The 18,634-nt window shown below is 45.5% G+C and overlaps 2 protein-coding genes across 2 annotated transcripts; one reads left to right on the forward strand and one right to left on the reverse strand.

The window, feature by feature from the left end:
* Nucleotides 1-537: 537 nt before the first annotated feature.
* znf513a (zinc finger protein 513a) lies at nt 538-9,269 on the reverse strand. The gene is made up of 5 exons (XM_058056921.1): nt 9,039-9,269; nt 7,498-7,622; nt 7,270-7,404; nt 3,601-4,350; nt 538-2,176 (listed from the first exon to the last, which is right to left on the reverse strand). The coding sequence occupies exons 2-5, from the start codon at nt 7,535-7,537 to the stop codon at nt 1,296-1,298; spliced, it is 1,806 nt and encodes a 601-aa protein (XP_057912904.1). The 5' UTR covers nt 7,538-7,622; nt 9,039-9,269; the 3' UTR covers nt 538-1,295.
* si:ch211-278j3.3 (E3 ubiquitin-protein ligase RNF19B) lies at nt 8,762-18,419 on the forward strand. Its single transcript, XM_058056920.1, has 11 exons — nt 8,762-8,858; nt 10,540-10,863; nt 12,094-12,515; nt 14,053-14,510; nt 15,193-15,398; nt 15,463-15,610; nt 15,824-15,986; nt 16,173-16,287; nt 17,121-17,252; nt 17,513-17,750; nt 17,898-18,419. Exons 3-11 carry the CDS (start codon nt 12,360-12,362, stop codon nt 18,100-18,102), a joined length of 1,821 nt encoding a protein of 606 aa, XP_057912903.1. The 5' UTR covers nt 8,762-8,858; nt 10,540-10,863; nt 12,094-12,359; the 3' UTR covers nt 18,103-18,419.
* The last annotated feature ends 215 nt before the right edge of the window (nt 18,420-18,634 follow it).

The raw sequence follows: 18,634 nt of genomic DNA on the forward strand, positions 1-18,634 counted from the left end.
TTCGCTGGATGTAACAACTCCCCGGAAAAGCCATTGTCAGCTATCGGAACTAACGATCTATTCATCTTCCCTCTGATGGAGCTGGTTAACTTTGAAAAGTTGTTCTTTATTTTTCTCAAGCTGTTGAGAAAGTTGTGCTTCCAAGTTTTTTCTACTTCTGCGCAAGTCCGGATATTAGGAGGGGTAAATTTTAACAGAAACAGTGTCATACTAAAAGGAATGTTAAAAATGTTAAATTGAGACAAACTGTTTAATGAGGAAATCTTAACATTGCAATTTATAAGTGCTAATTGTATATATTTTTTAAATTGCTTCCAGAGTGGGAAAATTCCAGCCTGGTACTTTCTGGTGTCCCTGCAGCATATTAGTTGAGCAACATGTAAAGGTGGCATTATTCCATGTCTACAGGACCCCAAATGTTAAAAACAGTATTTACAAAGTCATGGCAGCAGCTAACCGCTATAGATAAGGGACTGTAGACACCTAGCTTTGAATATAAGCCTTGCACTTTTAGGAAACAATGAGTCGGCTATATGACATTCAATGCAATAATCTTTATTGTAAAGTCCTGGTTTTAAGGCATTGATGAGACACTGCATAAGGACACGGAACTGGACAAATTTCCCTTGCATACAATTATAATAATGAACTTTTCATAATAATAAACTTAATTCTTACAGGGGGAAACTACATGGCACATCCACTGAAAACCATCCAATACTGTATATTTATATTGAGTAATACTGTTAGAAAAATAATTGTTACACACATGCTTACTTTCTAATGCCATTTTTTTGTTTTGTCAAGTAAACAATGGGTTGATTTCACAGTCGGAACATAAAGGGGGACACAAACAACCCCATATAAAGCACAAACATTTAGGACACCACCTCAAATTTAAATCAACTCTTAATAATAGTCTTGAGGGGCTTAAAATAGTTTTATTTCTGCATCGCCCATAAAACAATTCCAGTGGCGTTAAGAAGCACTTCTTTGCTAGCAGTTCATTCCAAGGCACGCCGTCACCAGAGTGCCAATGCAAACAGAGAATGATGCGTTCAAGGACGCATGTACCCTTACTTATTGTGTAGTGTTATGTTTTTGTTTTTGTTTTTTTAGGCAAAAAGCATCATGCACCACTCCCTCGGGAGTATTTGTCTTTAAATGCTGGAAGTAAAGGACAGCAACGTAGCGGGATGGACACAAAGCACAGCGACAAAAGACAGAAGAGTCCACCCGAAAGGCATCACAATGTTGGGACAAGAGAGGATATAAAGGCTCTGTAGAAAAAGTCTTTAGACCATTTCCAGTTTGTAGCACGAGTGCTGCAACGTCTGAGCGCCTTCTCTCGCCATGTGCGCGGCCGCCCCCGCACCGCCCCTCGCCCCCTTGGCCACATCCTCCTGGTCCCGGCCTCCGGTCATGGGCACCTTGACCCATCCGTCGGTGGCCAGGCCGTGCTTCTTCTGGTGCCGCTTGTAGTTGTCCCAGTGCCCCGTGGTGTAGCCGCACTCCTGGCACTTGTAGGGTTTCTCGCCCGTGTGCCGCAGCATGTGGCGCTTGAGGTTCATGCTCTGGTTGCAGCTGTAGTTGCAGATGGCGCACTGGAAAGGCTTGGCGCCCGAGTGCACGCGCTGGTGCCGCTTGAGGTTGGCCAGGTTTCCGCAGGCGTAATCGCACAGGTGGCACTTGTAGGGCTTCTCGCCCGTGTGCACGCGGTGGTGGCGCTTGAGGTTGTCGAAGTGTGCCGAGGCGTAGTCGCACTGCGGGCACTTGTAGGGCTTCTCGCCGCTGTGCGTCTTCATGTGGCGGGCCAGGTGGTTGGGGTAGTGCGTGAGGAAGGGGCAGGCGGCGCACGTGTACACTTTATCGGTGCGCTCCACAGGGCTGCCGGGCGACGACGACGAGTCTTTGGTCAGCATCTCCAACGTGCACTTGGCACAGATTTGGGCCGACGAGCCGTCCTCGTCTTCCAGAACCACACCGCACAGGCGGCACGTGTAAGGGAGGGACGAGGACACGGGGGCGCTGCCGCCGCCTCTGCCTGACCTGCCGCCGAGGGCCGGGGTGGAGGAAGGCGTGGGCTGTGGCGACCCCCCTTTTAGGCTCTCAAGAACTGAGAGGTAGTCTGCATTCTGGACTGCTAGACTCAGGTGAGCTGAGGCTGCTGCAACCTCTGGCGTGACAGAACAGAAATAGGTTAGAACCGCAAGATTGTAGAAGACCATAATGTAGCCCACAGGGCATCCCCCGGTGCTACAAATGGTAGAAAAAAAAACCCAAATAGCTGCTACTAAACATGCCTATTTTTGATATGCTAAAGTTTGGACAGAAAAAAGGGAAAAATCAGCATAATTAAATGTATTAAATTAGGAATTCTATGACAATAATGACATATGAGGGATATGAAGTAATGTCATTTTAGAAGCATACAATTGAAACAAGAGTTTTTTAGTTAGTCGTAATAGTATGACAAACAGAGCAAAAACATTTGTTACGAGAATAAAGTAAATATTATGGGAATAAATGAATAATTAAGAGAAGTTGGTGACTGTAGAGGTGTTATTTCATGTCCAGGGGGCTCTAATAAAGGATGGTAAACGGGTTTTCTATTCCCTAACAATGGAAATATTCCATGATTACTGAATCCTGTATCCGGTAATCCGGTTGGGTCTAGAACAGGGGTCTCAAACACACGGCCCATGGGCCAAATGTGGCCCGCAGGACACTAGTTTGAGGCCCCCGCCTTGATATGAAAGTTTAATGTTAGTGCGGCCCGCGCAAGTTTGATATGGATGCTGTATGGTATCATGTACCCAGAAAAAATTATTACGTTTGATTAATGTTCATGTTAAAGGTTAAATAACTGTTAATAGTTATCCTCCCTATCCGTGTGGAAGTGGTAAGTTTTTGGCTATTTAAGTTTAAAGGAAATAACTTGAAGGCTACCGTTTAGGTCGCTAGCTCTCTAGTTTGCCAGTTAGCATGTGTCTCAAGACCCTGCAGTGGCGCAATATGTTGTAAATAAAAAGAGTATAAATGTGACTATAGTCGTGTTTTGTCATGTCTACAGGGCTCTAATAATGCTTTGTTCATTTTAATCTGAAAAAAATAATTTGTCTACCCACCAACTATATGTGGTTTCTTAAGTTATTATTATTTGCCGTTTTATTATTATTAGATTTATTTATTACTGATTGATTGATTTTCTTTTGTTGATTGATTTGTTTATTTATTTTTCATCTTATTTTGTGCAGAAAAATAAAAATAAAGATATTTGAGAACAGTGGAATGTTTTATCAGAGCTTTTATTGTAGAAAATCGGAACCAAAGCACTGAAAAAGTTTGTATATTTTTCTGTTTTTAATAAATGCGGTTTTGTTTTTCGAAAACCTGATGCGGCCCAGCCTTGCCCAGACCCTAGCTCCAGTGGCCCCCAGGTAAATTGAGTTTGAGACCCCTGGTCTAGAATATCAAAGTGGCCCTTCATCCTTCCATTTTTTTCCTATGTGTCCCTCACTGGAAAAAGTTTGGACACCCCTGCTCCAAAACACCAACATCCGTTATTAAAACAAATTTAGTAAAGCAAGATAAACATACCCTTGGCAGCTTCATCCTCCTCCTCCTCACTGGTTCTCTGGCCGGTCATGTGACTCTTGAGGGCGCTGGACCCGCCGCTGGGTCTCAGCGCCGCGTCCTGCCCTCCCGGCCCGCCGGCATTGGGCGTGTGCATGCGCTGGTGCCTCTTGAGGTTGCCGAGGGAGCTGCAGGCGAAGGCGCAGCTCTCGCACTTGTAGGGCTTCTCGCCCGTGTGGATGCGCAGGTGGCGCTGCAGGTTGACGAGCTGTGCCGAGGCGTAGGCGCAAATGGGGCAGTTGAAGGGCTTCTCGCCGTTGTGCGTCTTCATGTGGCGCTTGACGTGGTTGGCGTAGCGAGACGAGAAGCCGCACTGGTGGCACGAGTGCAGCTTGGCCTTGTCGTCGCCCGACAGCGCCCCGTCGCCCATGCCGTTGGGGATCCCGTCAAGCTGCGAGTGGGGGTGAATCCCGCTCAGGCTTCCGTAAGCGAAGTCCGTGTTTTTGGCGTCCCTGGCGGCTTTGCAGCAGCGCAGGCAGTAAGGACCCACCAGGTGTCCTAGTGGGTCGTCGCGGAGCTGGCCGCAGCCCCGGCAGGACAGATAAGGGGGGAAGGTGGCCTCGGAGCGGCCCATGTGGCCCTCATCCTCCCTTACGTTGTCGGGTGTGCTGCTGTGGGAGTTTTCCGTTTCGCTATCCATGCTGAGCTGGCTGCAGTCGGGGTTGTCCTCATCACACAGAGGATACACAGAGAAACCGATCTCAGCAGCTACCTCTGTAGGGAACACAACACACTACTGTAGTCAACAGTACCACCGCTACTACACTGCTACTACTGTAGTACTACATTACTCATGGGTGCTACCACTGTACTAGTCAACCACGCCATTGGCCATCTCTCAACTCAGACATAACTAAAGCATCACCCACAAGCATCTGTAACAAAGCATATTATTATTAACTTTTTCTCTTTTTTTCCCCCTTCTAATATCTTTCAACACCCTCCGCCATCTCTGTATGGAGTTTGCATGTTCTCCCTGTGCATGCATGTTTTTTTCCGGGTACTCCGGTTTCCTCCCACATTCCAAAAACATGCTAGGTTAATTGGTAACTCCAAATTGTCCATGGTATGAATGTGAGTGTGAATGGTTGTTTGTCTATATGTGCCCTGTGATTGGCTGGCCACCAGTCCAGGGTGTACCCCGCCTCTCGCCTGAAGACAGCTGGGATAGGCTCCAGCATCAGCCCTCATGAGGATAAGCGGTAGAAAATGAATTATTATATTCATTAATTAATTTTCTACCGCTTTTTCCTCACGAGGGTCGCAGTCTTCAGGCGAGAGGCGGGGTACACCCTGGACTGGTCGCCAGCCAATCACAGGGCACATATAGACAAACAACCATTCACACTCACATTCATACCTATGGACAATTTGGAGTCGCCAATTAACCTAGCATGTTTTTGGAATGTGGGAGGAAACCGGAGTACCCGGAGAAAACCCACGCATGCACGGGGAGAACATGCAAACTCCACACAGAGATGGCCGAGGGTGGAATTGAACCCTGGTCTCCTAGCTGTGAGGTCTGCGCGCTAACCGCTCAACCACCGTGCCGCCTGAATTAATACATTTCTAATTAAATAACATTTTTCTCTATATGTGTATGACTTATTACAGAAGGTATTCTGGCATTACTCAAAGAACTACTCACCTGCATATGTTTGAATTTAGCCAATGGGTTTAAAGCATTATGTATCCATCCATCCATCTTCTACGTCCCTTATCCTCACTAGGGTAGTGGCTATGCCAAATGACTTTGGCTGAGAAGCGGGGTACACCCTGCACTGGTCGTTATCGAATCGCAGGGTTTAAGGCATTAAATCTCATAATATGACATGGAAAAAAAAACTCACCACCTATGTTCTTTGGCCCATCCAGTCAAACACACGAGGAAAACTACAAAACCCCTTTGAGATGAAAGCAAAAAGGGACACGCCAGAATCGCCGACATCGTGCCTGACATACCTCCTTGCGATGTCACATCACATCAAGCGCTCGTGCTCTCCACCCAACTTGGCCAAGAACTACATTTCATACTCACGCTCTTTTCCCAAGATTGTTGCCAACCGAAAGAAGCTGCCTCCCTCGGGGCGCGAAGACAAAAAGCGCCTTGTTTTCAGAGCGCAGGTAAAAGCTGCTTTCCCCTCAAAGATGTGGACTGAGAATGTGAGGAGAGTCCGGACCACCCCTTGGTCATACACCCCCAACCCCCCAACCATGATTACAGAGCCTGATGATGATGATGATGATGATAGTGTGGCTGCAGCTGATGGTAATGAGCTTTGATGATGATGATGATGATGGGGTAATGATAATGGCAATAGCGGAGGCAACAGCACATGATGATGATGATGATGATGATGATGATGATGATGAATAGATGCCCTCTCATGATGGTGTCCTTGATGGTAATGGTGGTACTTTTTTATGACCCTTATATAATAATGGCGTCAGCCTTTCTCATGCTTTCCGTGATGAAAGCAGCATGTTAGGAAACAACACACGCCGCTCCTCATCTCACACAGAAGGTACACTGCATTTCAACAACGAGTATGAGTAATCTATGTATTTTGGACATTTCGTCTCCTGTATTATTTTTTTTTTTTTTTAAACATACCATACTTTGTAATCCTAACTTTTTAGATTTGCCAAACAATGCTACGGCTAGGTAGCTTTGGGATAATGCCAAAGAGAAGCTGGAGCTTGAAAACCTGCGTACGTCATCCAAGTTTGTGAACACTTGGCCCCTCCCACTGAAATACGTAAAGGGGTAAGATGAAAGCGGCGTTCCGCCATTGTTCAGTGGAGATGAATAACAGACCATAATAATGTTGGGAGTGAGAGAGTGACTACAACAGTAGAAAGGCGAGAAGCTTTCATTCAGTGGAACCTCAGTTAGTGTTTTTTGTTGTTGAAAATTTACGCCACAATATTGACCGTGTGCATTCTCTGTTTAGCACACAATATGTCACACCTTGTCGTGGTAGTCATACGATGCATGAGTCCACCTGTACTCATTTTGTTTCACCCCTCTTTAGTAGCATCCTAATAGTTAGCAAACAAAAGGACAACCGGAACTGGAGTTGCTTCACGCGTCCAGGATGTCACCAGCGGTTAACGCGTTTTTCTATGCATAAAACAATTATCAATGCATAGAAATGATGAATGAAAAGGAGAAATTAACATCTAAGGTTATTTTTACCTTCACTGAACATGTTCCCAAAAACTGTAAGGCACCACCTTCCAGTTTTGCCATGACTTATTTATGGAATCCAGTCATGTTTCTCAGCTTCTTTATCAATATGCTGGCACTTGCAACCTTTTTTGGCTCCATTTTAGCTTACTGAGATGAGAAACACTACGGAATTCTGGAAACAAACCAATGTCAAAACAGGAAGGTGGCGATGGTGTTTGATCTCGCTGCCGCATTGTGTCTTTGGGGACAACCACATCTTCAGTGAAGGTAAAAGTAACCTTAAAGGGGACCTATTATGCTCATTTTCCTGGCCGCAAATGTGTATTAAGCATTGTAGAAGCTTGGATGTAATGTCACTGGGTGTACCTAATGATGTGTCCATGAATTTGCCATCCGTGTGCTCTACAAACACACGCAACTTTTGGGATGTTCAAACCAACCTGAGAACTTTTCCAGGCCCAGAAACTTGTCGTCACGATAAGGATCAGCAAAGTGAAGGTCGTGTTCTAGAAGGAAGTCTGTGTCTAATGCGAGGTTTCCTGGAGTTTCGGCAGCTACAACATCTTTAGAATCCGCTGCCAGGAGAACAGAACAACAAGATGAGCCGCTTCCATTGATTGAGCCGCTTCACAATACAACAACACACCAAATGTTTACGACTGACTCACACTTGACTGACTGTGGATTCTGCTGTTTTTTTCTTGGCATCTTCCAGTCAGCCTCTCCTTTGTTTGAAACGTCTTCCTGCAGACTTCCACAACCATCACACCAGCGTAGGGATTTCCAAGGAATTCTGTCAAAGACGGAAGGAGACATTGAATGACATCTGCCACTCTCTGCAGTTGAGTGAGCACCATATGAGGTACACATCAGGTGTCAAATCTTTTTACCCCACAGAGGGCTGTGTACTCAAATTTTACTTTTTTTAAAAATAGATTTAACGGTAGTTTATGCACACCTTGAGGAAAGTGAGGAAGGACTAACAAATTTGGATTTGAACAAATTCATTCATTCATTCATTCATTTTCTACCGCTTTTCCTCATGAGGGTCGCGGGGGTGCTGGAGCCTATCCCAGCTGTCTTGGGGCGAGAGGCGGGGTACACCCTGGACTGGTCGCCAGCCAATCACAGGGCACATATAGACAAACAACCATTCACACTCACATTCATACCTATGGACAATTTGGAGTCGCCAATTAACCTAGCATGTTTTTGGAATGTGGGAGGAAACCGGAGTACCCGGAGAAAACCCATGCATGCACGGGGAGAACATGCAAACTCCACACAGAGATGGCCGAGGGTGGAATTGAACCCTGGTCTCCTAGCTGTGCTCATCAATCGCCGAGCAACTTGCACACAAAACGCCTTCCTCTAAAAGTGAGTGTTTGTTGACAAGTGAGCTCAGAGGAAGCTACGACACTGCAGTTAACGTCACAAGCAGTAGAAAGGAGAGCTTGATTTGCTCACCTGCACAGTACAGGTAATCTCCCCACAATAAAAAAAAAAAAAACAAGCTGCGGTTCGCAAATGCCCCCTGGGCAGGTGGTTTATTACTAGGTGTGTTACAACACACTAGAGATTTTCACATTACTTTTAAGAAAAGTGCAATAAAAAATGACATCTCAATTAATTTTGATTAATTATCATCCCAGGTGTAGTGCCCACTTGAGTTTTTTCTCTGAATGACAACACTCATTTGACAAGATCTTGTGCCCCCCTTTTAATACAGTACACATTTTGTTATTGGTGTTTTTTTTTTTACCGAGTGTGGTGATCGATTGCCGCCCGACACCCTCTGCGGTTGAGTAAACAGTTTCTCAGCTCACCATATGAGGCTATAAGGTGCATGCTTTTTGTTCAATTGACGTTAACAAAAGGAGACACTTTGACGCGGTAATTAGATGCTGAAGCCAACCAGCTGGGAAATTCGCACCAGCAAGCGAGACTACTACACTGCAACCCGTTCACAAAAACAGCATGCGGCTAATGTTGACCAGCCTCAGCAGGTTTCCAGATGTGGCCACAAAAGGTGAATCATTTCAACATTTCACCCAACGCGACGGTGGGACACAAACAGATGCCAATAAACAAACAAGCGTCGTCTTAGTTTGTCATGAGCTGCGCTTCTCCGTTGTCAACACACGGCTAAATTAGCCTCGGTGAAGCTAACGTCAACTACAGTGCAAAGTGAGCCACCATGCTAACTTACCTAAAAAGAGAAAGTACTCCTCCCCCCGAGTGGCGTGTTTGTCGCCGCAGTGCGCCCCATTAGCTGCGGCTCGGCTCTCCGGGAGTGCTCCACGTCTGGAGATCCGCCATTTCTTCATGAGCCTCGGCGACAAAGAAAGGCAATTAATGCTATTTTTCATAACTTAATTGATTTTCTCATTCGCCCTGTGATCTGCCGGAGCAGGAACAACAAGGATACTTCCGGTTGGGGCCACTTCACAATTAAAGCGTGCATATGTCGTCACGATAGCATTCGTAGCGTTTGTCCCTTTGGTTGCACCTCACGTCACCCTTTCAGTCATCACGTCTGAGGGCACAATCGCTACAATTAGAGTTTTACATCGCTGAATGACGACAGTACTGCAACATATAAGAAAACATTTTTTTTATTCTTTGTAGTTTGTACACTCGCTAGCCATAACATTAGGTACACATATAAACATATAGGCAATAAACACAATAAAGCTATAATTTTCTGAGAATAAACGTGAAATAAATACGCTATCCTCGTACTATTTAACATGGTTTTATAATGTTTGTTAGTGTTGTCCCAATACTTATTGTAGAGCTATTGGAAAGTCTACTTTTTCCAAATAAACTGTCGTTTATTTTGAAAGTACCATAGACCCCACCGGATTTCATTCTGTTCTATCGAGCTGTAGGTATCATTTAGCTCGACATTTCTGTTTCCGGCAGTAATTTACACAAACGAACACATCGTTTAATGTTGGTGTTTATTTGATTCTAATCATCAATTCCAATCATTCATGCTCATCAAATATTTGGGATTTTTCTGGAGAAGTATATGATTGTTGGCGATATTTTGGAGGTAGGACTATTATTAGGAGCATAATGAAAACTGAAATTAACAATAAAATTGTGATGATACGAGAATATTCGTGACAAAATACTTTTTTTGTTAGTGTTATCTTTTTACATTGCCCCAGAACATCATCGTATATATTTATTCAAACACTAGGTTACTCTTTGAAATGAACTGCTTTAAAACGTTTATTTTGAAAGGCACACTGACCCACCGGATGTTATGCTTCTACCGTGGACTTGTCCTTTTAACTAGTTAATGCCGCTTCCGGGAATCGTTTTGAGTTTTTGATGCTAGCTAGGTGAAGTCACAAAGCAAAACCTTATGATATGTTATCTTAGAATTATCTTATTGTATCATGTTATCCTCATTTTAGGTAACTATCTATAAGCAAAGTACTGTAGTAAGTTATATTTTAGAATTCTTCAATTGAGCGTGTAAAAAAACACTGAGTGAAAAACTTTCACAGAATCGTGTATATTAGCATACAGCTTCTCGTTAGAATACATATCCTTTTTATGTTAATATGAGGGGCAAGATTTCACCTGGATGCGATAATACATTTTGTCTTATTTTCATAAAAATGTCAATACCAGAGGTATAAAATCCTGTGCAATGAGTGTATTTGTGAGAAGCAACGCTTCTCATTTATGAATAGGAGATCCTGAGCTCCTGCGTCATCCCATTGGTCCATGTCACCGCAGTGTGCCACCCATCCGGGCCGCTGCTGCTCACATGCGAGTCGTCAGTGAGGTGCAAGCCGGGGGAAGGCTCTCTTCACCGCGGATGCATTGCTCTGCCTGTGAACCCCCGCCCCTCCTTAAAACCACCACCACCACCACTTGCACCGCTTCTCTGCAGCTTTTCCGGGGTAACAGAAGGACGGCGTCTGAAAGGAGGAGGATGAGGATTTTCTTCGCGTCTTTAGGGGAGGAGCCATTTGTTTAATGCGCTGCAAAGAGAGGGCGCCGCACACCGAGAGGTAAGAAGCCGTTTACGTAATGCATCTTAGATGTGTGTTAGATCTCCTCTTGAGGCGTTCAAAGCCGATCCGTGCTCACATTTTGACAAACACAATGTGGAGCTATTAAAACATGCCACTCCCTGCAACAGCATGGTGTAAGTTACCCATGCTGTTGTTGTGTATTGTGGTAAAATTGCATCCAAATGAGCTGTAGTTTGGAGTATATGTTAAATAATATGACGCCAAAGAGTTAAAGGGACCTATGACATGATGTGACCTCTATTGTGTGGCTCTGCAGCAGCTCCCATTGAGTATCACATGGTATATTTTGGTCAGGGATGCCTCTGTGTGTGTATGTGTGTGTGTGTGTGTGAGTGTGTGTGTGTGGGCAGGCTGAGGTCACCCTCCTGCCTCCTGAAAGCCGCATTGCTGCTGTGGGATGCTGTCCAGTGAGCAGATGTTGCACAGGGAGGCTGCATCAGCATCCCCATCACCAGGTTTCCCTCCTCCCAAGGTCCTACCTTATTCCCTCTCGGCTTAGCGGCATGGCAACAGCTGGCTAACAAGTGTCGCGTCCTCACGATAAACAAAAAAAAAAAACACAACACCTCGGAGCTGAAAAAAGGATGACTTGCATCCTTGCGGTGCATTTTAGGGCTATGGCAAGGCTCTGGCAGATGCTAGTTGTGTAATAATTCCATCTGTTGTTGTCATTAAAAGGCATTCTCTAGGCTTTGTCTAACATGTTGTGAGGAGAAAACATGAAGCTGTGCAAGCAACGCCTTAGTGACTAAGGCTTAGCCAGTTTAATAGTTTTAATAGTTTTTTTTTAAGTTGTACAGTATCTGCAAAAAGTCTTCAGAAAGCATTTTAACACTTTTCTGCTGTGTTGTTGTTCTGCAAAACTGTTTTCTGGCTTTGTAGGTAGTACATATTAGAGCCAGAACAGAGGCGGGATGCTGTTTGTGTTCAAAAGTTTTGCGGACGTGTTCTGATTGTAGGATGCAGTAGCCCACGTCACCGGGTTCTGTATGAAAAGCCAATTTTTTAATGGTTGGTTTGCAATTTGGTCACCTGGGCCTTCTTTATAGAGGTGAGTGTTAGGTGTTGGTCCTGGCATGGAATGTTGCACCTTCTTCCTGTCTGCGTTTAAGGATATTCCACAATGCCGAGCCTGGGACTGTCACTTCTTTCATTTTGCTGTGTTGGATATAAAGATCTGCAAGTTGTGTTTTTTTTCGTATACAGGCTGTGAAGAGGAGCTCTAAACATACTTGGGGATGTTCAACAGAGGACCAGCAAAAGTCCAGTGAAGGAGAAGATACAACAGGAACATCCCGATGAATCGCTGCTAGTGATGTTCCCCTTTTGACAGGGGTCACCTCCTCTCTTGTCGTCCTCCATCGCTGCCTCTCTTCCACCCTCGCTCCTTGACTCACACACACACGCACACACATTGTGCTTCATGGTCGTTGGCCTGCGCTCCTCAGTCGCCGTTCCAGTCCAAGTCGACCATGAAGAGGCCCAAACAGCAGCAGACGGGGCCCCTGAGCTTCCTCAACTTCTTCAGCCGAAAGCCCAAATCGGAACCGCGGCCGGAAAAGAATGTGGAGGCCCGGCCCAAAGAGGAAGTAGCCATCACCCTCACGCTGCGGGAACATCCAGAGCTGGTAAGAGTCATATTTAGCTTTATTTTAATGTTTGTTTTATATATTTTATGACATAATGATTGTATCTATTGGCTTCTAATAAAAAATACAAAAAACAACCAATATTCCAGTTTTTGGAATGACTTCAGTCGATAGGCACGCTCAGAACATTTGTTGTTGCTTCAGTCAAACAGCTGAAACGACATACTTTATCATGAAAAGATACAGGAGAGGATGCTGCGAGACCACCACTAATCCAGACTGTAGATCATTAACTTCAGACGGGTCCGCTCCTGTCTGCTCTGTTACAGCCCAAATCCATTAGAGTGTTTATTTAATTAATTGCTAATTTGCCTAAATGATGTTGCCTAGTAACCAGAGTCGACTGAGCACCTGCAGACTGAACTTATTTACCAGGGATGTCCTTTAGCTACCTTTGAGAACATTAACAATTATTATTCTTTATTCGTTTTTTATTGGTATTTTATTTGGCACAACTTAGTAAAAACATGATTTACTATTTTCTATTATTGTTTGGTTTGAAAAAAATATTTTTTAACAATTCCAAGAAATAAGAATAAGAAAGAAAATATGTCATTTAAACAACTGAAACAGAAGGGCATAGAAAGACTGCTGAGCCTGAAGCTCCGAGATAATTGTATGAAAGTTGCCTTAAAGGAAAAATGCACTTTTGTTGGAATTTTGCCCATCATCTACAATCTTTATTGTAAGACATGGACACACCTCTTTCTCTCTTCTGGACATTCTAAAGACAAATAAACAGATGAAACAACACAACTAAGAATGCCCATAATGGTACCCAGCGACAACTATCATTAACATTGTTACGTGGAAGAACTACATTGTTGGTGTAGTGACACCCCGCCACACCACACACTCGCGAAAGGTAGTACTACATATAGGAGCTGTGTTTTTGTTAGTGAATTTGGAAAAGTTAGGTGTAGCGTTCCTTTTTATGTTGCTATGTGAAATCAATGCAGGAAGGAAGTCATGTTAATGATTAAAATGACCAAAATACAGCAAAATACTGTAAGTATGTTATCATGAATGTGTTACTACATGATCACAGCATGGTTATTAAACCATAAGTCCTTGTTGGAGGTTTTTGGAGGCGTCACAATAGCGGCCTTTGTTGGCGGAATAGGTGTGTCCCATTATGTGCATTTGTTAGCTGCCTCGTTGTGGTTTTAGAACACACCGAAAAGAGAGACGTGTGTTTAGGTCTCATATAAGTTTTTCCCCACCTCGTTGTTCTCATTGTGGAAAGACTGTATGACTGACAAAAAGGCTGTCTCACTCCGTTCATGCCGTTGTTCTATGGAGCAAAGGTGCCATGTTGCTGAAACCAATGGGAACCTACTTCTTGCCTGCTTGGAGGCGGGAGCAAAACAGACACACATGTACATGGCAATATACCGAGGCCGGCAAAATGATGATGATGAAAGTTAATTTTAATTTAATGTGTGATTAATTAATTTATTGCAACAGTCCGCGTGTATTGTGTTAAATGCAGTTTAAAAAGATGTGTTCTCCATAGGAAATTGCAACAGAAGACGCTGCAGAATCGAGTGTTTCCGGAGCAGAAAGAAGCGAAGGACGAGGCACTGAGCCGGAGGAGGATGGCGGCGCCGCGGCCCCGATCTGCGGCTCCACCGACGTCCTGTCGCTCTCCTCCTCCAGCCAGGACCACCTAGTGGACGAGCACCTTGAGGAGTGTCCGCTCTGCCTGCTCAGCCAGCCGCGGTGCCGCTTCCCGCGACTCATCACCTGCTCCCACCGCACCTGCTCGGACTGCCTGCGCCAGTACCTGCGTATCGAGATATCCGAGAGCCGGGTGGGGATCGCGTGCCCGCAGTGCCCCGAGACCCTGGCGCCACTCGACGTTCGCACCATCCTGGACGACCGGGTGCTGCTGGAGCGGTTCGAGGAGTACCATCTGAGGCGGTTTCTGGCCGCTGACCCGGATACACGCTGGTGTCCTGCACCTGATTGCAGGTGGGGACACACCTGACACTATTTAGTTTTTTTCCCTTTTATACAAGCTGCATTTACATCCAGCATCAGCGCAAAAGTACTTGTAGGACAGCGACGATTAGTGAGTGTTGGGTGTTTCTTGTTCTATGGTAAAAAAAACAAACAAACAATAGATGCCTTCAAAGAAATGTGGAAAAAGTGTCTCATAGGGCAGTTGTATTTGCATGGTGTCCACACACAGTGCTTCGCCTTAGAGGCTTAACAGATTATGTCTGCTTTGTGAGGCATAAATCCTGTTAATTTTTGCATAATCCACAGTTTTAGGGCAGTGTTATGTACACAGTCGCTGCGAGAACATAAAGTATCTACACTCTGATGTAGTTAGAATGCTCGCTTGTCAGGATCTGCTATGTTCTGTACATGTCAAAGAGTAGATAAGTGATCTGAAAAGGAAGGAAGTGCTTGAACTGTGAATCACACAAGGTTATTTTTACTTGATCGTTAATCACACAGCCTTATGAATATTAACAAGGTACGTTAATATTCCCTCTTGAGGAGCCTAGAGAGACATCACAGGCTCTCAGTTATGATCACAAGGCGCCACCACCGCCCGTCATCTTCGGTGTGACGCCACACTATAATAATGATAGACATACTGTGCAGGTGTACCTAATTTAGTGTCTACATGTCTACTCCACTACAGCTACGCAGTCATCGCTTACGGCTGCGCTGAGTGTCCCAAGCTGAGCTGCGGCCGCGACGGATGCAACACGGAGTTCTGCTACCACTGTCGGCAGCTGTGGCACCCCAACCAGACGTGCGACCAGGCCCGACGCCAGCGAGCCCGTCACGGGTCGGGTAGTAAAGACGCCTCTGCGCTGTACGTCTTCAACGAAGAAGCCGGCGGAGGTGCGACACGGCATGTCAGCTGTTATGTATTGCACATGTACATTATTGTATGGTGTTGTTGCAGACGCAGAGGAGATCAAGCCGTGCCCTCGCTGCGGCGCCTACATCATGAAGACCAACGATGGCAGCTGTAACCGCATGAACTGTACTGTGTGTGCCTGTCAGTTCTGCTGGCTGTGTATGCAGGAGATCACCGACGTGCACTACCTCAGGTACACATTCATTAGTTTGTTCTTTTTCAAAAATGAAGGTTGCATGATAATTATCGAATATGGTGCACCTTGCTGGGCCACGGAATGTGGTAGTAGTAGTAATGACTTGATATTTGATTAGGACTGATAAGTATCATCTCGGTCTTGACCACCACAACATTTGACAAAATGAAGATATGGTGCATCTCTAATGCTAACAAATGTGTGCCCCAGTCCCTCAGGATGTACGTTCTGGGGGAAGAAACCGTGGTCGCAAACCCGCAAAGTTCTGTGGCAGGTGGGCATGCTGCTAGGAGCCCCCGTGGTCATCTCACTCATAGCGGGCATCGCCATACCCGTCATCATAGTGGGCATACCCATCTACATGGGACGCAAGGTACACATCCACTGAACCCTGTAGAGTGTAACATAGTAGAAATTAAAAGACTATATTGCAATATATTTCAAATCATGTCTCATTCTTGTCGGCCCAATCTCGTGTATCGTCGAGTGTCTCACTATTTTTTTTTACCTTGTGGGGTTAACATGACATCACAATAAATCTCGGGTTTTGTTTTTGAAGGTCCATGGTCGCTGTAAGAAAAACAATATCTCAGGAAGCAAGCACTACTTGACGGTGGCCAGTGGCGTGATGATGTCCGTGTTTGTATCGCCGGTCATAGCAGCTGTGACTGTAGGTAAGGAGTTGATTGAAATTAAAACGATAATTTTTCTAATGTCACATACGGCGTGTACATGAACCTGAATAGGGGGTTGAATTTATTGTTAGAATAGGACTTTCTTCTCTTCATATTTTGACTTTATTCTTGTAAAATTGTTGCTGTTCTTTCTTCATGTACATTTTTTTCTGAGAATCCTGATCATTCATTCATTCATTCATTTTCTACTGCTTTTTCCTCACGAGGGTCCCGGGGGGTGCTGGAGCCTATCCCAGCTGTCTTTGGGCGAGTGGCGGGGTACACCCTGGACTGGTCGCCAGCCAATCACAGGGCACATATAGACAAACAACCATTCACACTCACATTTATACCTATGGACAATTTAGAGTCACCAATTAACCTAGCATGTTTTTGGAATGTGGTACCCGGAGAAAACCCACGCATGCACGGGGAGAACATGCAAACTCCACACAGAGATGGCCGAGTAGTAATTGAACACTGGTCTCCTAGCTGTGAGGTCTGCGCACTAACCACTCGACCGTCATGCCACCAGAATTCTGATTAATATTGCCCAAATATTTGGACTTTATTCTGGTAAAATTACTGCCGATTTTGGGTTTAATGTGCTGCGGGCCAATGAAAAAAACAAAAAACGCCCCTGGGGTGGCCTGCAGTCTGGCTGTCAGTCTAGCGCTAGAGGCTAGCAGGCTACATAATCCACACACCACACGATCAACGATTAACTTGTCTTACTGTCTGTAGCCAAACAATCTTTGGTGTGTTTGAGATCTGCTGAAACATTTGACAAACTTGTGGACTTTTTTATCAGTGGTACATTGTTTGTATTGCAGGTGTAGGCGTGCCGCTCATGTTGACGTACGTGTACGGCGTGGTGCCCATGTCGCTCTGCAGGAACGGCTGGTGTCGACCCAACAGCGAGTCCCCCGACACGCACAAGATACAACTGGAGGACTTGGCCAGCTGTAAGCACACAACTAACACTGAATTGATGCGTAATTGATGGAGGCCAGTGCCGTTCCATCAGATGTTAGATGGCATCAAATGTGATTATAGTACAGAAGATTATAGTAATATTACTTTACAGCTTCCCTACTGAGATTGGATGGATGATTTTTAGATTACAGTTAGTGATTAGACGTATTATATAGTCGGAGTAGATGATTTAGTACTGTATGTTTTTGTCATGTGTTGCACGTATTTGAGTTTTCCATTTCCACTGCAGACCTTCTGTTCTCTCACGTGGTCAGCGACCACTGGACAGCCCAGAGTAACCCCGTGCTGGGCGACGCCGCCAGCCTCCAGGAGGTCAGCGTACAGGAAGCAAGCGCCCTCCCGAGCACCAGCGCCACACCCGCATCGCTGGACGACTACGTCGCCAAGGAGGGGGAATCGGGCCAACGCCACGCATACGCCCACGAGGACGGCCAATCAGAGTGCACACAAGCGGCGCTTCCTTCGAGGTAAACGCGTCCGCTCTTGTCTTTTTGGTGTTTATGGCTTCCTAATGAAGTCTGCAGCTTTTAGACGGGCTGGCAGTCACACCAGCAGACGTTAATGGATGGATGGACATGGCCGTGATTGTGTTTGATTGCATCATGTCGCCACAGGGATGGAACCAACATTGAGGTCCGCGTGGAAATCGAGGCCCAGCCCAGAGGCGCACGCCAGTCCAGCCTTAGCAGCGTCCTGTCCAGCTGTAGCTTGTCAGCCGAGTCTCTGCAGGGACAGTTGGCCGCGGAGGAGAGACCTGAGGGTGGAGAGAAGACAGGAAGGGAAGAAGGGAGTGTTTTCTTTGAAACAGACCATGTATGATGCCCAGGGTTTATATAGTATAGGAATATAACACCCACACAAAAGGGGGGCGCTGAACGCACGGACGGACCCATTGGCCCTGGCCGCCTTCTGCTTCCGAGACCCTCCCACCAGATGCCTTTAACCTGTGAAGAAGAGATCCGTAGCGTGTACGTGTGCTAGGAAGTTAGCATGACACTGCAATCAGGAGAGCATTATAACCTCACAGCATGTTAGCTGATGACTTCATTCATTGGACGTCTTCTCTGTTGTCTCATTTCACCTTTAGCCACCTAACCCCCTCCCCCAACACTCCATAAATAAAGACAACATTGCAAGCATGACTAGTTCACTTGGAAAAAGGATGACGGATTTAGCAGTCACTCCATGTCTTTCCATATATCATAATAATCACCGTCATGTTCACGCCGGACTTTGGGAACAATGGACACGTGCTACAGTGTTCTCTCCTCCATTTGGGAACACGCTGATTCAGCACCTGGAAGCTGTTCAGGCCTGAAAGTAGTTGCACTGTGTCTTTGTGGCAGGAACG

The sequence above is a fragment of the Doryrhamphus excisus genome, chromosome 19 (assembly GCF_030265055.1).
Source record: "Doryrhamphus excisus isolate RoL2022-K1 chromosome 19, RoL_Dexc_1.0, whole genome shotgun sequence".
Taxonomy (NCBI): domain Eukaryota; kingdom Metazoa; phylum Chordata; class Actinopteri; order Syngnathiformes; family Syngnathidae; genus Doryrhamphus; species Doryrhamphus excisus.